Source organism: Eublepharis macularius, chromosome 6 (assembly GCF_028583425.1).
Source record: "Eublepharis macularius isolate TG4126 chromosome 6, MPM_Emac_v1.0, whole genome shotgun sequence".
Lineage (NCBI taxonomy): Eukaryota > Metazoa > Chordata > Lepidosauria > Squamata > Eublepharidae > Eublepharis > Eublepharis macularius.
The window spans coordinates 34,554,091-34,577,247 of record NC_072795.1 but is presented as its reverse complement, the minus strand read 5'-3'; the positions used below and the strand labels follow the sequence as shown (position 1 = coordinate 34,577,247).

The window sequence follows — 23,157 nt, the reverse complement described above, 5'->3', positions numbered from 1 at the left end:
TCACACTAAATTCTGCTGAAGAGATCATTTGAATGGAATCTCTCGTCTATTCCCATTTCTGCCTATTTTAATTCATAAATATCCCCCCCCCCCCCGGGGCAGAAATGAAAGTGAAGATTCGAATCCATAGATCCATGAGGCATACCATTTTCATTTAATACTTTGAAGAATAAAAATGTAATAGTTCCTTTTTTCAAAAGAACACCAAAGGGGTCCTACACAACCGTGTCTTTTTCATACCTGCAAGTTATTGCACTGTAGGTTTTCATTGCTGCCTTATGTTCATTTGCTGCAAACCCTGTGCAAAAGTGTGTGTTGGTTTAGATCACTGAGGATGGTAAATGACAAACTGAATAACAAACGTGCAGTTAAATTGCAGAGCATCATTGCAAAAAAAAGTGAATGCTTATTTTCTTACAGAACTAATAATGTGTAGCTCAAAATAAATAGGACATAGATGCCCTTAACAGGGACTAATAAATTAAAAGACAGGCACACTCAGACTTTGTTCTTGTTTTTTGGCGAACTGTAGTTTGCCGTTGACATCTGGACCGGCAAACAGATATTCTAGCTAACCCTGCAAATTCCATAACTGGTCTATCTGCATGTTGTAATCCAGTTCAAAGCTAGAACAAGGCATAGTTTGCCCATTTGGATGTTCAAGTTCACTGAAACCCCAGAAATGACTAATTTGCTCACCCTATATGAATGGAAGTGGGGTATGAATGGCAAAGAAAATCCAGCCTCCTTAAAGATGTAGTTATGTAGTGCTAACGATTTCCAAAACAATTAGAGTTAAAAAGGTACTGCCAAGAGAAGCTCAAACTTAAAGAGACACATAGTCACATCTGACCTGACAATGCAGCTAGGAATCAGGCATATGTAGAATCATGTTTGAATGCCCTGAACCCTACTTCATTATGGAGCTGTAGATACAATGAGCTGGTGTGTGAACCATTCCCCATTCTATTCAGGCCACCAGGGAGGTCCATGCAGGGCCCTTTTAAAGAGGGTAGATTCCTTTCTCAACTGTGCAAGAGAGTTGAATGGATGGGGATGGAATTCTGTTCTGCCCACTCTCCCATTGCCTGTTAAACAGGTGATCAGAATGACTATCGTTTCCTTTAAGGGCTATATGCACAGAGCTTGGTGTGCTTGCACACCATTGACTCAGAACCCTCATAATGTGCTCATTCATGACTCATTAAATGTCAGTTCCCTGCCCTGGTGGCTGGAGTAGATCCAGTGATAATGTCAATCAAATCAAGACCGTCTCTCTTTAGTATATTCTCAGGGCCAGTGCATCTATGCATTCAGAGTTTTCCTTCATATAAACCCTCATGTCCATTCCTGGAATGGATTCATGTAGAGGAATATCTGAGTGACTGGGATATGCTGTGGTAAAGGCCTCATTCAGACTTAACATTTCTGATCTTGCAAACTGTTATGTGAATTATCAACAAGTGCTGATGGGTTCATGTCTTCTGTCCTTTTCCTGCATCCTCCCCTTGCATGGTCAAGTTGTCCTTTTGATGTTTGAGCAAACTCTGTTTTACTGTGACATATAATGACCAAGCTATGAGTAGGTCAAACAAAGCAGGGAACAAGCCCACAGTGCATTTGGAGAATCATGAAAGAGATGTCTGAACTATGGGTGTGTGATTTGAGATTCTACTTCGGAATAAACATCCAAATCAGACCCGATCTGTAAAGATTCGGGATTTCCGAATTGGCTCTAGCATTGCGGGCCCAATTAGGAAATCCCAAATCAAACTTTTCTGAAGTGATTTGGATCGCCTCGGGAAGCTTCAGGTCAAGAGGGAGCACAGAAATGGGCGCTTCTCACTGAGCTTGCTTCAGCTGACAGGCAGAGCATCCCCACCTGTCTGCTGAAAGAAGCTTGAAGACCCTTTCCATGTAGCTTGCTTGTGAGTGGCATGGAAATGGCTTCCCCTGGGCATTGCTTCAGCTGACAGGCAGAGCTTCCCCACCTGTCAGCTGAAGCGAATTTAAAGCACCTCTTAACTTGTCACTAGCCAGCAGTGGCCAGTGTAGAAGTCTCAGCAGCTGTGGAAAACAGCTGGGCCAGACCATGTCAAGATCTTCTGCTTAATGCCCAGGAGGGATAATGTGAAGACTTTGTTCTGGCCACTTACATGTATGATCACTTGTGCTGTTTCCATCCATGAATCAAAATTAACCTTTAAACAGGATGTTATATTTTTTATACCAAGTGAGACTCATTATAATGTCACTCATGGCTTAAGATGGGTTACAAAACCTGACATGTTAGATATCCATGGACAGTGTACTACATACCTCTGGCAGGGCAGCTGGACTGCCCTGAGCCAGTGAGAAGCTATGAATGTTGAACTTGTACCTAAAATGGTGTATTTTGCTAAAGCAAATAAAAATTGCATGAATTCAAATCCATCTCCTTAGTAATGCCTCTCAACTCATTCCTATTGTGACGGGAAATGTAACTCCCCCCCCCACACACACACACACTCCAGAGTAATAGTAGTAATCATTTTTCACATTCTACAGAGTAGAAATCTAAAGATCCATTTCAGTACACTAAACTCATCAGCTGAATGTTACCTAATGATACCGTTTAAAATAATTTCACAATAGATACATATAACATGATGCTGGTCAGAGAAGCCAAACAGCTCCTACTCCAATAAGAGTTCCTGTACTGAGTGTTACCCTGGTGCATCATGGCACCATCAGGCTGGAACTTCATTTGCAAAGAGGAGAACTTAACCCATGACCTGATTCTTAGATTTCCTTTATGAGCCAACTAGGATGGTGCATGCTCACCATTACACCAGTGTAATATCACAAACATTGGGCTGGAACCAAAGGTGCCATTCTGCTGTTAGAATGGTATTTCCGTTGGCCGATGGATGATTTCTGCAGATTTCCCCATCTCACTTGAAATCCTCTCTCCCTTGGTCCCCGTGAAAAGAATTTCAAGGGCCTCATTGGGATGAAGTAGAACTCAGAAGGCATGAAAGACCAGCACTGCTACCTTCACTCTGCTCCACAATAACATTAATCTTTGTTAAAGATTTAAAATCAGGATACTAGATCTCAGTACAGAGACATGTACTATAATGCCATAGTACTTTAGAGATTTCAAAAAAGCAAATGTGAATCAGGTTTAAGGAAATAGGTTTTAATTCCATGTTTTTAAATTGTCAGGAGTGGGGAAATAATGAATGGAACAAATAAATCTTTGTAAAAAATAAAAACCTAACGGCGTCTTTACCATAGTTAGAGCACGCATTTCTCTAAATACCTAATTCCTTTTAAGAAAAAAATATACCAGCACACAGTTCAATCTGCTTTTACCCTACCCTGCTCATGTGAGACTAGTTCTAACTGACTGCCACTGTGCTGTTTGATTTGACTGTGCCGATGGTTACATGCCACTGTTCCCATAATAACCGATTTTATTCTTCTTTGTTCAAATGAGATTTTTCTAATGACACGTGTGATGGGTTGTTTTAATTCTTTTCCCTTTGCAAATCCACCTTCCTGTTGCAATGCATGATGGGCAGGCTCAATATTGTGCATGACACCCGCTACAAGTGTTGGTAGGTGCCAGCTTTGTTTCTTGATTATCTTAAAACCTGTTTAGCAGCTCATGGACTCTCAAAATCCACTGCTGGGTCTTTAACGTAGCTCTCCGGTGCCAGTTCATTCTCCCCTCCTTCCCCCCCTGCACTAACACTTGTCAATTAAATGCATTTGCTTTATTTAATTGACACAGGCAACCTAGAAGGTCATTTATGTTTCAGCATCTCTATGTCCCCCATCCCCCACCCCGTCAGCCTTGGTGGATTTTGACTGGACGCTGAGTTCCAGTGTTTTAGAAACTGTTTTGTATTTTAAGTAACATTCAAGTTTATGTTAAACATCATGTTAAACATTATGAAAGTAATACAGAAATAGAATTTCATGCCAGCGGGTTATAAATATTATCAGGGGTTTTTAAAATTTTTAAATGGATTTTCTCAGTTATAACATGTTAACCATAGGGGCTAATTGAAGTGTATTTATCAAATATAAATGGGAATAATTAAGGTTGATTGTATTCGAAAACTTGCTCTGATGGTAACGAGCCTTTTTTCCTTCCCTTTCCTCCCCTCCCTTCTGCCCTCGTCTTCCATTTCTCCCCCTGCCCTGCCCTCCACCCCCACTGTCTGGAATGTTCTCCTGCTTTGCGCTGTGATTGCATGTCACTTGCGGGTGGCGGCGTCTTGTCACATGGCTTCTCTGCTGATATAAATACCATACTCGATGATTCTACCACATGTTGCCATGGTTTTCCCATACTGCTACACTCTTCTGTATGTTTGCTTATATGATTTTCCTTCCGAAAGTTCCCATGGTGCACGGCGCTACGCCAGCCACTGTATCTGCAGCAACAACATCTGCCACAAGCGTCCCCTTCGCTGCAACAGCCACAGCCAACCAGGTTTGCTAATTTAAAGCTTTGTTTCTTAAACATAACTCAGAATCGGTGCTTTGAAGGAGCATGGGGATTTTTTTTTTTGGTTCGTTTGTACCTCTTGTTGGCCTACACTTTCTTGTATGATCTGCAGCAATGTTAAATTGGCCTGTCCATGCCCAGAAAAGTGCTGCAGCTCCCTTTCTAGTACTGAAACATTTTACCCTCACCCTGAGTCACTTCAACATATGACAGTCCATATTGCTTTCTCGCCCACACTCCACCCCCATCTTTTTAAGAATAGGAATAGGAAGGATAGTACCAAAAAGAGTCTTTTATATGCAGGATTTCAGTGGCATTGGTTAACAGTTACGCAGGGAAGGATAAGAAGAGCAGGGATCTAATGGCTGAAATGTGCTCTAAAGCTAAATCAAATCCAAATTGGAATACTTAAACCATTTTCTCCATTTGCAAATAGATAAAGGGGGGGGGGTCTTTATCTGATAGCAAGTCCTCTGCAAACCAAATTATATTTGGCCTTACAACAGCTCGCCCCACTGCTTCTTAATCCAAAAAGATCATTGCACCTGACAGCAAAATGTCACTTGATAACAAGCCGCTAGACAATAAAAGGCTTCCCTTTACAAGTGCCTCAAATGTGTTGCACATCAAAGGTAATGTTTAGTAGTAGAATCGATTGGCTTTTACTTGGATATTGACCGCATCAAAGATTATGGTCAAGAATTCAAATGTTTGCAGGGCAGCACAACAAAAAGCTCCTAGATCATAATCTCAATGCACCAGCAGCTTGATAAGTCTTCCTGTTTCCCACTAGAAAGAATAGGTTGTTTTTTCAAGTTGTCTAGATGGCCAAAATACAGGAGTTAGAAAGTTGCATATAAACCTGCTCTTGTACAGGCCTGAAATACTGTATTGTAGTTAAGTGCAGCCAAAGCGCTTTACATACCTTAGCTCTGTGATTCAACAGCACTATCAGTCAAGTCAGTATTATGATCCCCATATTGCATACTGGGAGAGGGCATTCCTAAGCAAATTTGTGGAAGGAACAGAATTCAAATACAGGACTTTCTGGTTCATGGCTCAGTCTCTTAGACATTATGTTATCCTACTTCTGCAGTCAAAATTCCTCCCAACTAATAAATAATTCTTTCCAATTATATGAAGTATGAAATTCATAGATCTAACTGTGTTAAAGCACAGCATGAAGGAAATGAATGGCTGGGGAGTTAATTTATTTGAAAGGGAATAGGTTCAGTATTTAGGAAGGCCAGTTTGCCTCCTGTCTTCCCATGAGAGGTCACCTCTCAGTGCTCCAATGGGAATATTTGCCAAAACCTCAAGAGGTAGAAACTCCCTTGGATCTCATAATCCATCAGCAGAAGGTGCTGATGATCGTGTTTGTTCCTACACACACATACACACTCTACACACAAACATTCCCATGTTGGCTGAGAGGCTGCAGTGGAAAAGGGAAGAGGACAAAGTTTCCCTACCTCTTTCATCAGCACAGTTCCAACAACAAAAGAGAGAGAAGACAGCCATTTTCGCCTCCCCATTGCAACTGCCCAATATGCAGGGACAGCATCCCTGGAAATCAACTTTCCTGGGGTTGGAAAGGACTGCTGTGAGTATGCAGCAAAGACTCACAACCCTTGCATCCACAGATGTCAAGATCCACTCCTCCTCATACTGTAGGGAGACCTAATCCATGAGCTCATGGACCCTGGGGCATTCGGCTGACTCACAGCTTTCTGTCCAGTCCTCTTTGGACCATACCTATGCATGGCTGAAATTGCAGCAGCCGCTGCTTGCAGTCTGCTCCCTTGCTTTAGCCTACCTGCTCCCACCAATTCCATCTGTGTGGCTGCATCTCTGGAAGGAATGGGAACTGTGCAGCTGTGTCTCTCCCTGTTTTCCCTGGGTGGCTTCTTGGCTGCAGCAATGTTACACTGTGCTGACCATACCATTGTACAGCAATCAGCGGGAGAGCAGGCCATGCAGTGAGCCTTCTCTGCTTTTCCAGCATTCCAGTAGCCCTATATAGGTACTTAATTTATCAGAGTTCAGGGAGAATGTGAAAAAGGCGGATGTTGGTGATCTGATATTCCCATTACATTCTCTCTTGAGTATCTTCAGTATCTACACTTGAACACACTCAGAAGAATTGTCCTTCAAGGCCCAGTCTGTAGATATAGGCCGTTTCCACATGCTGTTAAAGAGATGAGCCACTTACTGGATGCTGGCATTTCCCCCCCACAAATTCCAGACACCTCCAATTTCAAAGTGGAAGCAGGCAGTTTGGCTTCCATTTGTTCAGCGTCTTTTAGCAGGCACAGGAAAGAGTGGAAAATTCCGTTCTCAGAAAAGATGCTGTTTCTGCTTTGAAATCGGAGGTGTCTGGAATTTGTGGGGGGAAAGCCAGTGTTCAGTAAGCGGCCCGTCTCTTTAACAGCATGTGGAAATGGCCATAAACTAGCTTTCACCTGTCTCTATTTGCTTGATACGTTTACCTGGCATTCATACCTGCATTACATAGGAAACCTAGTAGGGTAGACATTTCTATTGCTACATTCAATTGAAAGCTAACAAACCATCACCGTGGCAGTTCATAGCAATTTCACAGTCCTTGGTGATTAATCAAATGCTGCCTGCCTCTGTGCCCTGCCACTTACATGCCTGAGCCTTACAAATGAGGGCAGGGTTATTTTCTGTGCTCCAGGGGAACCTCCCACAGTGCTGCATGTCAGCTGTTTTGTGCTGGGGCAATCCAGCAAGGTCCTGACTAAAGATGGGCATGGACCACATTACGAACCTCAAAAACCCACGAAAATGGCGATCGTGACCCGGCGGATCGTGATCGTCCACGGCTAACGATCCAGCAGTCGGGAGAGGCCTGGATCGGGGCGTTCGGGCTCGGTTCGGGAATCCAGACACTCAGGCGCCAGCAATCTATGCCTGAGCTCTGTCTGCCCTCCTTCTGTCACCCTGGAAACCCAAATGAAAGCCCAGCTTTCCTTGATCAGCAGGGCTTCCTTACAACCACGGAGCTGCAAAGCAGTTACAAGTTGGGAGAAGACACCCAGGGGAGGGAGGGGGAAGGGGGTGTTCTGTAGCCATGAGCACTCCAATCTCATCCCTGCAAACCCTGATAGGCAGCTCTGATGGCCAAACACAGAGCAGAACTACAAGTGACAAAATGCACAGTTTGGACACTTGTCAGCTTCCCTCAAGTTTTGATGGGAAATGTAGGCAGCTTGGCGGAATGTTGGACAAGTGACAGTTGAAAAGTCCATTGGACAGCAGTCAGAGAGCCAAGCTGCAAGACTAGGATGCCTGCATTTCCCATCAAAACTTGAGGGAAGCTGACAAGTGTCCAACCTGTGCCTTTTGTCACTTGTAGTTCCGCTCACAGACCGCCAGCGAGTGCCGCCAGCGAGCGGGCAGACCCCCCCACCTCCTCCCCATGCCTGCCAGGCCCGGCGGCTGCCAGCATCAGCCACCGTTCCTGTATCGCTGGGAACAGCAGTGCGCCCCTCTGCATTTTCCACGATCCACGATCTGGGTTTGGGGACAGGAGATGGTCGTTGCTGTTTGGGAATTCAGGATCGTGGTCCGCACCGAACCATGATCTGCTGGTTCGATAATTTTTTTTGGTTCGTGCCCATGTCTAGTCCTGACTGCTGCTGTACAAATGAAAGGTGTAAAGCTGGGAACCTGGGGAATGCCTGTCCTGGGATGGCAGAAAACCAGCCATTTTTAAATGCAAAAGGTGTGGTGGATGGTAGTGATAGAAGGCAAGCGTCTTTCCTTTTGGCAACCATGACCGTTTGATTTTCATTTTTCTGTCAGCTGAACAATACCTGATAATCTCCAAATTATTCACAGTTTAACATCAGAATATTAATAAACAATCATGGCCCTTGTAACTTACCTTGTATATCCACATTTGTTTAGATTAATTAAGAACTACTTTGGATGTTACACTGAAGCACCACATTATGCAAGTGATATATACATCCTCAGGGCCAAACAAGCAAGCACACAGGATCCCAGTTCAGATAGGAACCATGCAGCAGCAGCAGCAGCAGCAGCAGGGGTCTCCTCTTTCCAGACTTAAAATGGCCCGTGGGGCAAATAGCAGTTCCATAAGTTTGTTTCAGGTTGGAAGTAAATTGGGTTTAACTCCCACATATGCACACTATGGTAATGAATCAAATCAGAATTTTAAAAAGTTTGAAAGATTTATTCCTGGAACGATCTGGTTTGGCCAGATCTTCTAATGTGACACCAAAGAAGAAACTTAACACATCATTCTTGTGCAAGAAGCACATGGTGCTTGTACATTGCACTGTGGGGTAAGCAGAGAAGAACTACTCATGAGTCTGCAGCTAGCAGTTGTTGCTTTCCTTTTTTCATGAGGATATTCAACTGCACCAGTATGTCCACAGCGAGATACCACAGTTTCCCATTCATCATACTTCTACATAACAATGCCAATGAAAGAGGACTTGTGTGATCCCAAATTTCATGTGTACACAGTCTGGAGGCAAGAACAGAGCTGCTATGTCCTGTATGTACAAATGAGTACATACATACAGGGCTTGAGTGCGGTTGTCATTACAGCCCCCCTCCCCCTGGTACTCATTTGATAATTTATGGATAATAAAGGCAATAATGGACCATGTCACAGAAATTTCCTACCAGATTTGGTATGAATCGGTTTAACAAACTTCACAGCCCTCTTAAAGTACTTTCCCCTCTAATCAGCCCAAGAATCACTAATACAAAATAATTAGTAATAATACACCAATAGCAGAACATTGTCCCATCCCACAAATGATTCTGTAGCCTGCCTATGTTTTCTGAGGCTCCCATGCACTTGCTACCCATATTCTGGGAATTCTTTTGTTGGAGAATCTGACCATTTCATGCACATCCTCTCGGGATTTTCATAACACGCTCCAGTCCAGTCCCGCAGCCAACCCTCAGTATATACATATATGAGCCATATATGTATATAGTATGTAATGCTGACGTGATGTAATGCCACAAAACGCCATGCGCATGCCTGCAGAAGGTCTTAAATCTGGCCCTTCATCTTCACTGACTGGTGGCTGAAGGTCCTTGGTCTGTTTCAACAGCACTACACTTGAAGCTTCTACACAGCTGGGTGCAACATCTTCTCCTGCTGCCGTACAAAAAAAAATGGTATGAGAAGCTTCATTACACTTGGGCACCCTTTCAGTGTAAAAATGCTGTAGAACTGTATAAAGAGGACGCCTAAAGAGCAAGTGCGGGATTGGGGTGGGGTGAAGAATTGAGAGCGGCACAGTTAAAAGATGTGTCTGTCTTGCAGCTCTTCTTTGACCCTCTCCTAGTCTTTCTGATGTATGCTCTAATTTAATACAAGCTAATAGGAAGTATGTAAATATGGTCTCTTTTACTCTTTACAAGAGCTTTTACTCTTGCTTGACATCCAAACCAGGGCACGTTGTTTTGGAGCGTCCGCACAGTGTTGTCTCCTAATAGTCCACTTTCATGTTTTCCTCTGATTTGCTGTGATCGTTCCCAAACTTGATTCGGTACAATCTTTTTTGGAAAGGTCACAGTTAACACTTTTGTGTGCCAGATGGATGGAATGGTGTACTTTTATTGCACATCCTGCCCACATCAGCACCATTTCCCTTGCTTTCTTTTTTTTTTTTAAAGCCCTAAGTCTCTAGTCCTTTTCCTTGTGGAGACATATTTCTGTAATGAAAGAGGCTAGAGATTTTTTTTTTAATGGATGATGGGAATTCAGTGGCCCTAGTAAATACGTCATTGTAATGTTATAGCATTCTTTAAGCTCTCTGGTTGTGTGGGAATAATGGCAGCCACAGAAGGCTAAGGTAAGAAAAGTTCAGAGAAAACTGCCACGTGGTCACTCTGTTGCCACAAAGAATTCCTCTGCATTTGAGTGGCAATGAAAATGGAGAAGTTTCGCCATATGGAAGCAGACAGTATTTGCATTGTGGAAGTAGTTGAATAAACATCCTGTGTCAGGCCATTATTCCATCCAGACTTACTCAATTTTAAGTCCAAGTAATACTATCTTATTTAGACCACAACTTAGTTTTTACCTAGTTGAAGCCCCAAGCCATTTGTGGCCTACATATTCCTAACAGCTATGATCCACAGCTCTGTGCTTTATTGGATTCCTGCAGCCAGCTGACAAACAGCATAGATCCACCCATGAAAGTCAGTATGGTGTAGATGTTTGGGTATGAATCTGAGAGATCCAAGTTCAATTATTTCACTCTACCATAAAGCTCACTGGGTTACTTTGGGCAATGCACTTTTCTGAGCTTGTTCTACCTCATAGGGTTGTTATGGAGAGGAGGAGAACTATGTGTATCTCCCTGAGCTGCTTGAAGGAAGGGCAGGATAAAAATGGATAGATAGATGCATATATGGCAGGAGAACTTTTGCCCTCCGTATGTAACAATTAAGAAGTCAGTTGCAGTCACAGCTCCACTTTCAACCAGGCATTCATTGTTCTTTTCTGTTGTTGGAACTACACAGATTACTTCAACATCTTCCTTGTAAGTGAGGACTCACCCACCAACAGAGCAAGGGTCTTTCTACTAAATCAAGGCATATCAGAGGGAAGTAATTGAGACCAACACAGAGTTTCTATACCTTAAAGGATTTCAACATTTAAAGGCACATAGCAATGTGCATTAAAGCTGCAAATAGAGTTCATAAGAACGCAGCGCAATCCAGTAAAACTTAAAGTTGCAATTCCACAGAACACAAAACCATCAGGCAGCACATTGCAAGTGAGCTAGAGAACCAGTGCAGTTAGTGGTTAGAGTGTTGAACTAGAACTGAGAAACCCAGAGTCAGCTCACTACTCTCTCACAGAGCTTACTAGGTCACCTTGGGTCAGTCACTCAATCTAAAATGTTGTGAATCTAAACGGGGAAGAGGAGAACCATGTTTGCTGTCATGAGCTATATGGAAGAAGGGGGATATATGCTAGATACCCCAATGGCCCCTACAAACCAACTTAAATCTTGAAAAAATGAAGTATAAAAAATGGGATGCCAAAGAGCTTGCTTCCAGATCTCTGGAAGCGGGAAGGAATATAACAATGTCAGAACCCATATTACAGTAACTACAGAACAAGGCTGAAAAAATGTGTCACATTTTATGCTCCAAAGCAAAATTTTAGGTGCCATTTCTAGGCAAGGATGGAACTAGGAGCAAAATTTTTAGGAGTCAGCATCAAATGTTTACATGTATGGGCAGACACAAACAATTCGGCCATCCCAGCCAGTGGCAACAGCTACTCAGGCCAGTGGCCGCTCTTTGCCTCCTCGGAAGGAGGAAAGCAGAAGGCACACCCTGGCATCTAGGGTTTAGCATTGGGGGCAGAGTCTGTAGCCTTAGCTGGCTTCTCTGCCACCATTGCCTTCAGTGAAGCTTTTATAGTTGTTTCTACAAAAAATATTCTAGATTCCAGGGTCACCCTATGATTCTCCTTTCACCTGAATATCAGCACAGATTAACTTGGGAACTAAAGCACTTGTGGAAAACTTTCTGTAAAATCTAACTCAATACAACAAAACTGAGACTGCAAAGTCCACAAGTCAGAATATTTCTCATTTTTTCTGAAGCCACATGGCTGAAATACCCCCAAACACATAATTGGTGTAGGCCAACAAAAAGGGCTTTTGGAAACTACTGCACTGCATGAATTTTTAATTGTTAACTTTCTAAATAATCAGTAATATTTATTAACATTGGTTGAAAAAGTAATTAACAGAATTTTTGCTACTGTGCCATATATGTTTAACATACAGATACAATACAAATGTCCACCTTTCTTCTAAAGTACTTTGCTATTCCTTAATAAACTGTGGATGCTTATTGCACATTATTATTCACAGTTATATTTCTTTTTTAATAGATACCCATAATATCTGCCGAACATCTGACTAGCCACAAGTATGTTACACAGATGTAGACATTTAATCATCGAACAGTAAGTTTCTGAAGTGATTTTGTCTCACATTTTAATAATGAGTTTGTATATTGTTCCCCTACAAATGGATATAGACGCAAACAGGGCTTTTTTTCAGTAGGAATGCGGTGGAACGGATTTCTGGAACCTCTTGAAAATGGTCACATGGCTGGTGGCTCCGCCCCCTGATCTCCAGACAGAGGGGAGTTTAGATTGCCCTCCGCCCTGCAGCGCGGAGGGCAATCTAAACTCCCCTCTGTCTGGAGATCAGGGGGTGGGGCCACTGGCCATGTGACCATTTTCTCCGAGGATAACCCACTGAGTTCCACCACCTCTTTTCCCAGAAAAAAAGCCCTGGACTCAAATAATGTATTATGGTTCCAAGATGGTAACTACTTCTGCATAATGCAGTCTTTCACCACATTGGCAACTCCTTTAAATGGGAACCATGTAGATGAGGCAACTGATGCGATTTTTTTCCTCCTCAATTTGAGATGGGATAGGAAGTAACTGTCAGCAATTGCCCTGTTTTCTTGTTTACGGACTTCACTGGTGCAGTGTTAGATCAGACCTTACAGGATAACTGTCTGACAACACAGTTGCATTTATTTGTCAAGTTGTAGTGTGAGCTTAATTAACCTGAAAGAAATGTAGAAAATTAACCTGAAAGAAATGTAGAAAATATTCTACATGCTTATTCAAAATCTGTGCTATGGCCCTGATACAAAGGTTTGCGGTTTGAAGAAAGCAGATCTTTTGTTCAGTCTAGTAGGAAGAATTAAAGTATAGGTACATAACTGATGTCATTGTGGGCCACTTGTTCATGTGTCAACAACGGAAAACCTTTTTATCTATGAATATGAAATATATGTTTTCTTTTTCACTATCTTCCATCAGCTCTCTTTTTCTCTCTTCTCCCCGCTTATTGTGTTTTCAGTGTCTCCTCTCTCTGAATTTCCCACCTCTCTCAACTTTCCCTTGTCGTCTGTTTCTGCTCCATAGAGAGTCTGCCATACTCTTCTTCTACATTGCTTAGTTTTCTCCCCTCATTTCTCCTCACTTTACACATCAACTGATTTCTTTCACATGTGCACAAATGCCCCCTCCAAAAAGGGGTAGTGTGAAGGGAACCACCCAATTGACAAGATCAGTCACAGTTCACGCATGACTCGCAATATGTTAAAGAGACCACCAGAGGCTTCCTATGATATGATAAGCCTTTTATGTGGGACTTGGAACTATCAACCTGATAGCTCTTCTTTTAGCTCAGAGAGTTAAATGATGTTAAATTGTGTGTGTGTGTTTTATTAGGGGAAGACAGACAGTGACTTTGATGCAGCAGAGGATTTCTACCAACGGATGTAGGGCACTGTGAGAACCAGTGAGATGTAGTGGTTAGAGTGTTCAGACCAGCATCTGAGAGACCCAGGTTCAAATCCTTGCTCTCCCATGGAAACTCATTGGGTGATCTTGGGCCAGTCATATCCTCTCAACCTAGGCCGTTTCCACACTATGCACCTTCATCCGGAACGCCATGGAATGTCGCGAAAAAAACGCGGAAGATAGCATCTTCTCATGTGAGTTTTGCGCGAAGACACTACCTTCTGCAGTTTTTTCGCGACATTCTGTGGCGTTCCAAGTGAAGGTAAGTAGTGTGGAAACGGCCCATATCTACATCACAGGGTAGATACGAGGAAAAAATGGAGGAGAGGAGAATGATATGAGCTATTTTGGGTCCCCATTAGGAAGAAAAGTAGGGTATAAATAAATAAATACATAAATAAATACATAAATAATATTTGATAATTCCCCCTTCCAATGGCTGACACCCCCCTCATACTATTCTAGGGGGTCCCTGATCCCCTTTTTCTACGAGGGGAGGCTGCAATCCATGTATGGATATAACTTCTGTCTGTGGAAATTAGTGATGGATTCAAGCCAAAGCGTATAAACTCTGACTCCAGCATAAATTCAATTTGAACTATTCAGCTACAGTTATTGTGTGTCATGTCTTTATAAGTTAGCCTTCTTTCCATGAGATAGATTTCACTTGGCTTTACGGGTCAGATTGGATGAGAGCTTTTGCTTTCTGTGCTTAATTTAACTTTGTGATCAGGATGTTCAGCACTGGTTTTGTCTGACATAATGTCTTAATCTAACAAGACTTGTTTAAGTGAGCTGTAATAGATTCTCTGACATCTTCCCCAATGCAGGAGTAATGTCTGCTAATCAAATTTATGGCTAATGAGAACTTCTGATCTCATTTCATTTGACATTATATGCATTCAAATTGTAACATCTCAGTTTTATGAACAATCTCTCTATTAAAGACTCTTTTTGGCATTCTGAAAAGTTGACCTCAGTGACAGGGATGACGGGGGGGGGGGGAATTCAAATGTTCATTATTGATCAATGTACCCCGTTTTATGAGTTGGTTTTGAGGTTAAAATGGAGGATGGGACAACCACGTACCCAAGCTCCTTGTAGGAAGGACAAAAAAAAATTTTAAGTGTGTTTGCCACCAAAAATGTCTTCTGTGTATTATTGTTGTTTTTTGCAGCAGTCATATTTGTAAAAGCTTTCACACATGGATTGGCCCACTTAAGTTAATTATCACAGTACTCTCTCTCCCTAGTGAGGGATAGCACTATTGTAGAGTTCTTCCACATGTGTTATTCTGCTGTATACATGGATACCCTTAGCTACATCAGGGCAGAAAGTTCCCATTCCTCTGAATTAATCCACTGTATTTTACTTTCCACAGTATACACACTTTTGCCTTTCCCATAACTCAATCTAAGAGCTGGTATATCTGATGTGAATCAGATATAAAAGTCACAATGCTTGTTTAACCTATACGATTACACATGTAAGCAGGGAACCAATAATTCTTCTCATGTATTGAGAACAGTCGTAATTTTATATGAGTATGCCTTTGTGTATGGGTTGGCTCCAGTGCAAAATTTCCGCTTGCACTAGAGAAAAAGAATGTAGTAGCTTCTTGCACTATGTAAAATGTATTCTATCCTCACTTTCATTTCTGCTTGCACAAGTTCTCATGCAACCAATTTCTAGGTACTGTAATATATAGGAAGGAAAGATCTTGCACAAGCAGAACTGTGCAAAGTAGATTTATTTTCCCACTTGGATATAAGCATATAAATACAAAATTCACCTGGACTGTCAAAGTAGCTATGTTGCAATTCTTTCCTTTAGGTTACTGATTACTTAGACACCTCTTCCCACCCCTTTTCATGGTAAATTTATCCTTACTAGTACCAGACTAGTTTTCCCTACAACATAAATTACATTGCTGCATGTCCTTTTCCAATTTACTTATAAAACTATGAGCCAGATCCCCTAGGTCTGTTCCATTAATGGGTGGTGTTTGCCTCTTACCTAATTATTTTTAAGACACAATATGTCCAAATCAAGAGCTTTGTGAATTCTTCTGTATCCAACATGAAGCTTCCACTATTCATTCCTGTTCACTCCATTGTGGGCTGTTTCATATATTACATATATTAAGCAAAGGTTTGCCATCACAAGCATGCCCAATAAGGAGGCATTAAGAGGGCTCTTTGGGTTTGTCTCAAAACACAATTTTCACATGTTCACATTATAGTGTTGTTGGTTAAAAAAGCAAATCTCATTGGAAACAATGGAATTGAAAACAGTTATAACTAAATAATAATTAAGTGTGCTTAAGTTGCAACTGGCTCATGGTGACCCCAGCCATGGGGTTTTCAGGACAAGAGATGATCAGTTTGCCATTGCCTTCCTCTGTATAGAAAACCAGGTTTTCTTTGGTGGTCTCCCGTCCAAGTATTAAAACATGGCCAACCCTGCTTAGTTTTTGAGTTGAGGATAGTCTGCACAGTTCAGACTGTTAACTTAAGCTCCATTAATTTCATTATTAAATGTTACTGGAGGGTGTCAAGGAAGATTTGCAAATACAGAATTTGTGAAGCATCCTAGAGCTCTTTAACATACCAAGGCTCAAATTTGGAGCAGTAAATCTATAAAATTATGTGCAGTGTGGTCACAGAATGATTGTTGTGTATTTTGTACTTTCATGAGTTTCCAAGGATGGCAAACTAAAGTCCTGGTATTTCCATGAAGTCTGGCCTAAAACATGGGGGGAAAATGAAATTGGGTTCTGAGTTCCATTTGCTCAGTACATGAGATTTGCCATGGTACATTGTGGAACTTCCATTATAGAACTTTTTCTTCTAAGAAGGTCAACAAAAGTCTAATTTCATATGCTTTCAGCAGAATTTGTCAGAGATCTCTGTAAAACTGTACTGTGAAAATCTTCAAAATACCACAGTGTTAAGGGGTTCAAAATATTTACCATATAACTCCTTCACTATTTCCCCTTTATTTTTATTGATTCCACAGCAGTTGTTTTCCATTTCTATAGCTACTTCACAGCCATGCTCCTCCCCAGATATCCTTCTTCTCCAAATGATTCCAGCCAATCAGAGATCTCATAAAAACATGGTAACATAACAAGGACAGAAAGCAAAGCAATATGCCTGCTTAACAGTGTCAGAGTGTACGAAGAGTATGAAGCACTGTCATCGCTTAAAATGGATGTCAGAGTAGGAGCTTCTCTTTGCTGCTACCCTCTCTAAACTGGGGAAGACAAACTGGGGCACAAAAACATTTGCAAACTTACATCTAATTTCAGCCAAGCCTTATTCAATAGGGATTTTGCTATCTTGCTTATTTAAACTAGTAGTCATTTTATATAATATTTGAACAGATCTGATCTATTTTATGGGGATTGTCAGCTGTGCTAATTGAATCCCTTGAAAAAAATGGGTAAAAGTGCTATATTTTACATAAATATGACATTTCCTTTTCCTTCTGTTCTTTCTGATAGATCATATGAAAGAAAAGAGGACAGTGTGGTTGAATGAAGAAACAAGACAGGTCATTAGCCATAATGTATATACCGTCAAATAACAGCACCCCAAATCCCTCAGCAGTAAGAAATCCACATATTGCATGTTAACAAGATGAAATGACAACTTGGAAATCCACTGCACACTGTTGCCTATATACTTTGTACATTCAACTGAGATTTGTGCTGGGGTGATCATATTGTCTAAAGACTACAGCATTGTCTATCTTTTCTAGCACCCAGGTATGCGATGCGTACAGAACTGAAGTATGCATTGGTAGACTCTTTCCTACATAATCATGTACGTCATCTTGAAAAGACAGACTGTGATGTAGCCAATGATCTATTATGTATTGGTACGTCCGTAGACCAAGATATAATTTTTTAAGTAAGTTTATTTCTTTCAAGGTTTACAAATAACAAAAGGTGCACCTTGTATTTAAAATTGCCATTATAGATGAGAGCGTGCATGCACAGTATAATTTTTTTCCTTTTTGTTCAAGAGTAATATTTTTAAATGTAATAGATTGTAAGAAATGGGAAAAGAGGTATCTGACAGAGATGAATGTGCCAAGTTAAAAAAAAAAAAACCACAACTGTGTATATTTTTAAAGCACATCAATGGCTTTAAGTACCATGTTGTTAAAGATTCTCATGAAGTGCCATAGACTGTAATCAAAGTAGAGTATTATTTCTACAGTGTTACTTTAAGAGCCACACTTTTTTGTTTTGCTTTTTTTGCTAATAGCCAATCAGTCAAAAGGCACCCTTCTGTTCCAAACCAAAGCTGTCTCAGAAATGGCCATTTTACCTTAGTTAACGGTAGACAGCACAAGGAAAAAACCCCGAGACATACAGGTTATTCTTACACATACTGAATATATAAATCTATATAAATTATTATAATCCATTGTAGTTGTAATAGTTATACATACTATAATACATAATATACTTGTTTTTAAAAAGGAAAAGCCATTTCTGAGACACTGTTAGCAAAATTTTTGAAGAATTTCGTTTGCTTCAATTTTTTAACCTCTGTCAAAAGTCCGAGTGACTCTAAACGCATTGCAAGAGAAGGGTATTTGCTTTCTGCTCACATGCATCATGTCAAAGTCACACATCAAAAAAAAAGTGACTCTAATCAAATATGAGATAGAAGCACTGACATCAGATGCATGACAAAACCAAAACATAAAGTGGAAATGTAATTAGAATAGGCATTGGGTGGGTCAAATATTAGAGTGAGTTTTATATATGTGATTTCTTCTGTTCAGATTAACTGCTTATAGCCTTAGAAAGCCTTTACAAAAATGAAACAAAAAAAATAGATGTGCATTCAAGTTTTTTAAGAATGGAATCATCCAAAGGAAATCCTTTTTGTGGTTTGGATGTTGCAGCTAGAAAAGGATATATTTTGCTCTGTTCAGCAAAGCTAGAGATTGCTGAGGTGGGGGCCAGGTCACTGGTAGTATAGCGTGGAATGGGAGAAGTGAGAGTTCAGTTCTAGAACTTTCCATACTTCCAAGTTTACTTGCAAGTTTTTATGCCTGAGAGATGCTTTCTAGTAAAAAAAAAAAAGAATGATGTGTTGATTTTACTGATTGTACTGTACATCTATTAAAGCCTTAGAATATTACATTACGGGTTAAAACCCATACCAATGTAATTTCAATCGTGTTAAGAAAGTATAGGTGACTTCACATGTTATTGTAGCTTACTTACATTAGAGAGTACTACTTATTTTTTCTGGTTAAAATAGTAGTTTTTATTTCTTACATTTATTAGATTTTTTTCATTTTCTATTATCAGATGAATGCCATTTCAGTTTATAGAATTTTGTTTTATTAGATTTTATGAATGAATTTTTCAAAATATGAAAAAAATTAAAAGTTTTCTTTCCTTCATAGCATATGCAGTTTTGAATTTTACATGTAGTGTCATGAATATTCGTATTATTGTTAACTAAATGATTTATATTTTACTGATTTAATATTACAATGTAAGAATATCAGTCATTGTTAGTTCTTGTCTAGTTTTCATTAAAAGAACAAAGATCTTTTATATGGATATCTTATATAATCATTGCTAAGTAAGAAGTTAAGTTGTTGCTATTGCAACAATCCTGGCAGACAACTGAGTAATATTTTGAGGATTTATTTTGTTTGTAATTAATTATAAAGGAAAATCTAGTTCCTAGATATTAGAATAAAATTTATTTTCTACTGTATCCATTTCAAATGTTAAAATATTGTTTAAATATTTTTTGAAATCCCTGAATATCAGGCCTTGTTATAAATAAGCTGCATAATCAATAGATCAAGGGACTTTTTTTGTTGATAATCCAAATACTCAAAAAAGTTTACGTATAACAAGAATTATAATATGTGTGAATGAGTGTGCAAACTCTTGAGGGTTGATTATGCTGCAGTTTAGCATGTGGGAAAGTATAAAGAGAAGATTGACCTTTTGCACTTCTGTATATAGTAAAAAAAGGGAGAAAGAGAGAAAAACCTGTATAATAGTAAGATCTTATTTTGAATAAAAATGTCTATAAATACAAGGAGTTTTGTTAAGGCTAATTAAAAAAAAAATGACAGGCTGAGCAAAATTGCTTGCAAAAATGGCACAGAGTTCGCACTCCATCCCCCTTGGAAAAAAGTTGCTTTGCTTTATGTGAACAGCTTCTAGTTTGCCAGGATTCTTTCAGCTGGTAAGATTGGCCATCCTTCCCAGTTCTCATGGCTGACAAAAGCTGCATTCGTCCAAATCTGCCTGAAGATCAAAACTAAATAACAGGAGAGGAAAAAAATATTTTTTTAAGAAACAATTTCAAACAAACCAGTACTTCAAACCATTAAGGGGAAATCATGGATCAAATGTGTCACACATTATTCAAACCAACTACTGCATGTTTTAAAGTATCAAAAGAGCAAGAGAGAAAGAAAAAATATATTAAAAGATATATATTCTATTCAAAACAGTTTCTGAAAATTTCAGTAGTTTTATTATTCACACAACACCCACACACACGCACACAGTCAAAAGAAATGATGACTTTCACATATACACAACAGAGAGAAGTTTTTTTTATAAAACCATCAACAGGCAAACCAAAACAGAACATCATAGCTGTAGTTGTTGCGTAGTTCTTTTCTTGCTGTAGTGTTCCTGTTCTTTTAGCAGGTGAAAAACAAGACCCTATAAAATTAACTATTGATAAGCTAAAACACTTGAGAAACCATGTGATATATGAAGCCAAAGTGAAGAGGGGAGGAGAAGGGGAAGACAAATTTGATCTATATTCTACCCGGCACCAACGAATTAGTAATGTTGCGCTTCCTTGCAACTTTGTAACTTTCATCTGCTGAAAGGACAGATGTGCTTGGTTTTTTAACTATTATGTAATCACAGACTTAAATTTGCTCGTAGTTGCTTCAAATTATGTACTCTGTCCTGGGCTGCAACTTGTTTTCATGCTTATTTTATTATTACTGCTATAGTTGATCTAGCTGTATGGAAAAAAAAATAAAGTTAAATTGCCCTAATAAAACTTCTCTTTCTTAGTGACGTTTTTCCTGTTTTCATCCTAAAGGGAGGAGATTGTTAAAATTTGTCTCTGGGAAAAGGAGGGAAGAGGGCATAACCTAAGCTGGTTCACACACGGAACAGAGCTGGGACCACAGTTTGCATGGTGGAAGACCAAATGTAATTCCTCCCCTCCTTTCTGATGCAAGTAAGACCCAGTGTGGTCATTCCATACAACACCGCCAGTTGTGCACAAGGTCCAATTCAAACTCATCATCTCTGCTGCATAGTGGAGCGAACAACAAAACACCCAGTTTCCTTTAACTTGAAGGTTCTTTTTATTAACAGTAAGTCAGGTAACTTGGAAGAATAACAATACTTAACTAAAAGCTGTCCTTGTACTGGTCCGGTTCTGAATAGCTCTTGATAGGCCCTGCAGCTTTTAGCAGGGAAAATGAAACTGTCCCTCCTACTCTCCTGCTTGCACTGAGGCTTACTGGGATAGCCCTCTTAAAGAGACAGTACACAAATGCCCGCCCTCCCCTCTAGGTAGAATATTCAGTCTTTGTTAGCACTATGGTCTTCCGTTAGGGCTTGATCAACAGTGGTCCCAGCAGAGGAAGCCTCGTCCCCACCTAACTCAGTGATGTGGTCATCAGGATGGCATCCTTCAGTTAATTCAGAGGCTGATGTTTGTGGGCTGATTTCTCTAGAAGGTTCAATTGAAGAATTGGAATTGTCAGTGTGGCCACACAATTGGTCCATGTAAGGTCTCCATAACAGTCCATCTGCCAGTCTGCACTCTGTATATGACAGGTCCTGTGACTGCCACAACTTTAGATGGAACCTATTGTGAACCGGTTCCATAGTTCCGAGCCAACACTGGTTCCTGAGGAGAGAAGGTATGTAGAGTCCTCGATGTGAAAGCAGAGTACAGCTCCTGTTCTCTCTTAGACTGCATGTCACTTGCAATGTCAGGGTGGACACAATACAGGCATGTCCCGAGACAGCGTCCCATAAGCAACTCAGCTGAGCTGGACTCCATTGCAGGGCAGGACGTAACACATGCCAACAGGAATCTTGTCAATCGTTTTGCCCTGTCCCCAGAAATTGTCCCTTTCTCCTTTTCACCTGTTTTACTCCCTGAGAATTGTTCCCATACTCTTTGGGTCTATTTTGTGGATGGGTGAAGTTAGGACAAGCTTCCCCCAGCCTCCTCCTTCGAAGAATAGAGAATTAGCTGTATTGTCGAAGGCTTTCACGGCCGGAGAACGATGGTTGTTGGGGGTTTTCCGGGCTGTATTGCCGTGGTCTTGGCATTGTAGTTCCAAGGAACTACAATGCCAAGACCACGGCAATACAGTCCGGAAAACCCCCAACAACCATAGAGAATTAGCTGTTAGGATAGGCTTCTCTCAGTTGCTTGGAAGCTTTTCTCCTTGTTTGCTAATTCACCCTACTCACAAGGAGACCCATCCAGGTAACAACCCTTCAATAACAGAATGCTGTATATCTGCAGCCATGTGTTTGTACCCAAATGAACTTCACTAGCAGATGCTCACTTTAATTTCACAAAAAGATGTTCTATATCATACACATCTAGCCTGTGGGTTGCCATCCACTATGCATGAAGTGTAAGGGCTCCACCCTAGGCTGGGCACATGCTCTTTTCTCCTTGGACAGGAAAGCAGGATGCAATTCATGCACAGTGCTGCATGTGGATCTCTAGTGCTGCTGAGTTCTGCTAGTAGGTTATTGGACAGGGAAAGGGGAATCTTCCAGCTACCATAAAATATACTTGTAAACTATCATGCAATACCATTCTACATAATCCACCAGGTTAAATGCCTGACAGCTCCCAGAACAGGATTTATGCCCAAGAGAAGAAAACTGCAGTTTAGGACCTCAAATTATGAGGAGCCTCTAAATATTTTTTTCTATATTGAAAATTACTGAATTAGCATTTTGGTAATATAATGGAGCCTCTTAAATTTGACATAGCACAAGGCCTCAGCATGTCTTAATGTGGCCTTGACAATTCCCTTGTTTTTACAATCTCAGGCAGCAGAAACAAGATTTACAAACCACCTCATGGACTGCCAGAAATGACTGGTAGTCTGTGGCTGGCTTAGTGGTTCACAAGTTGCACAGCAATGAAGCAAAAAAGACGTATCACAGCACAAAGGCTTAAACTCCCAAGGATCAGCCAAGGTACAGTGGCTGGCTTAGGGCACAGGA

The 23,157-nt window shown here is 40.6% G+C and overlaps 1 protein-coding gene across 19 annotated transcripts in view; it reads left to right on the top strand.

Moving 5' to 3' along the window:
- The window catches only part of MBNL1 (muscleblind like splicing regulator 1), a 192,976-nt gene extending 172,037 nt beyond the window's left edge, over positions 1-20,939 (top strand). For 12 of the 19 annotated variants that reach the window (XM_054983419.1, XM_054983414.1, XM_054983403.1 and 9 more), the window contains 4 exons: positions 3,567-3,602; positions 4,392-4,486; positions 12,432-12,506; positions 17,374-20,939. In XM_054983419.1, the coding sequence (XP_054839394.1) occupies positions 3,567-3,602; positions 4,392-4,486; positions 12,432-12,488 (188 nt within the window). In that variant the 3' untranslated portion in view covers positions 12,489-12,506; positions 17,374-20,939. The remainder of the gene's footprint in view (positions 1-3,566; positions 3,603-4,391; positions 4,487-12,431; positions 12,507-17,373) is intronic. The other 7 variants (XM_054983416.1, XM_054983421.1, XM_054983405.1 and 4 more) reach the window with 3 other exon arrangements.
- Positions 20,940-23,157: the final 2,218 nt, after the last annotated feature.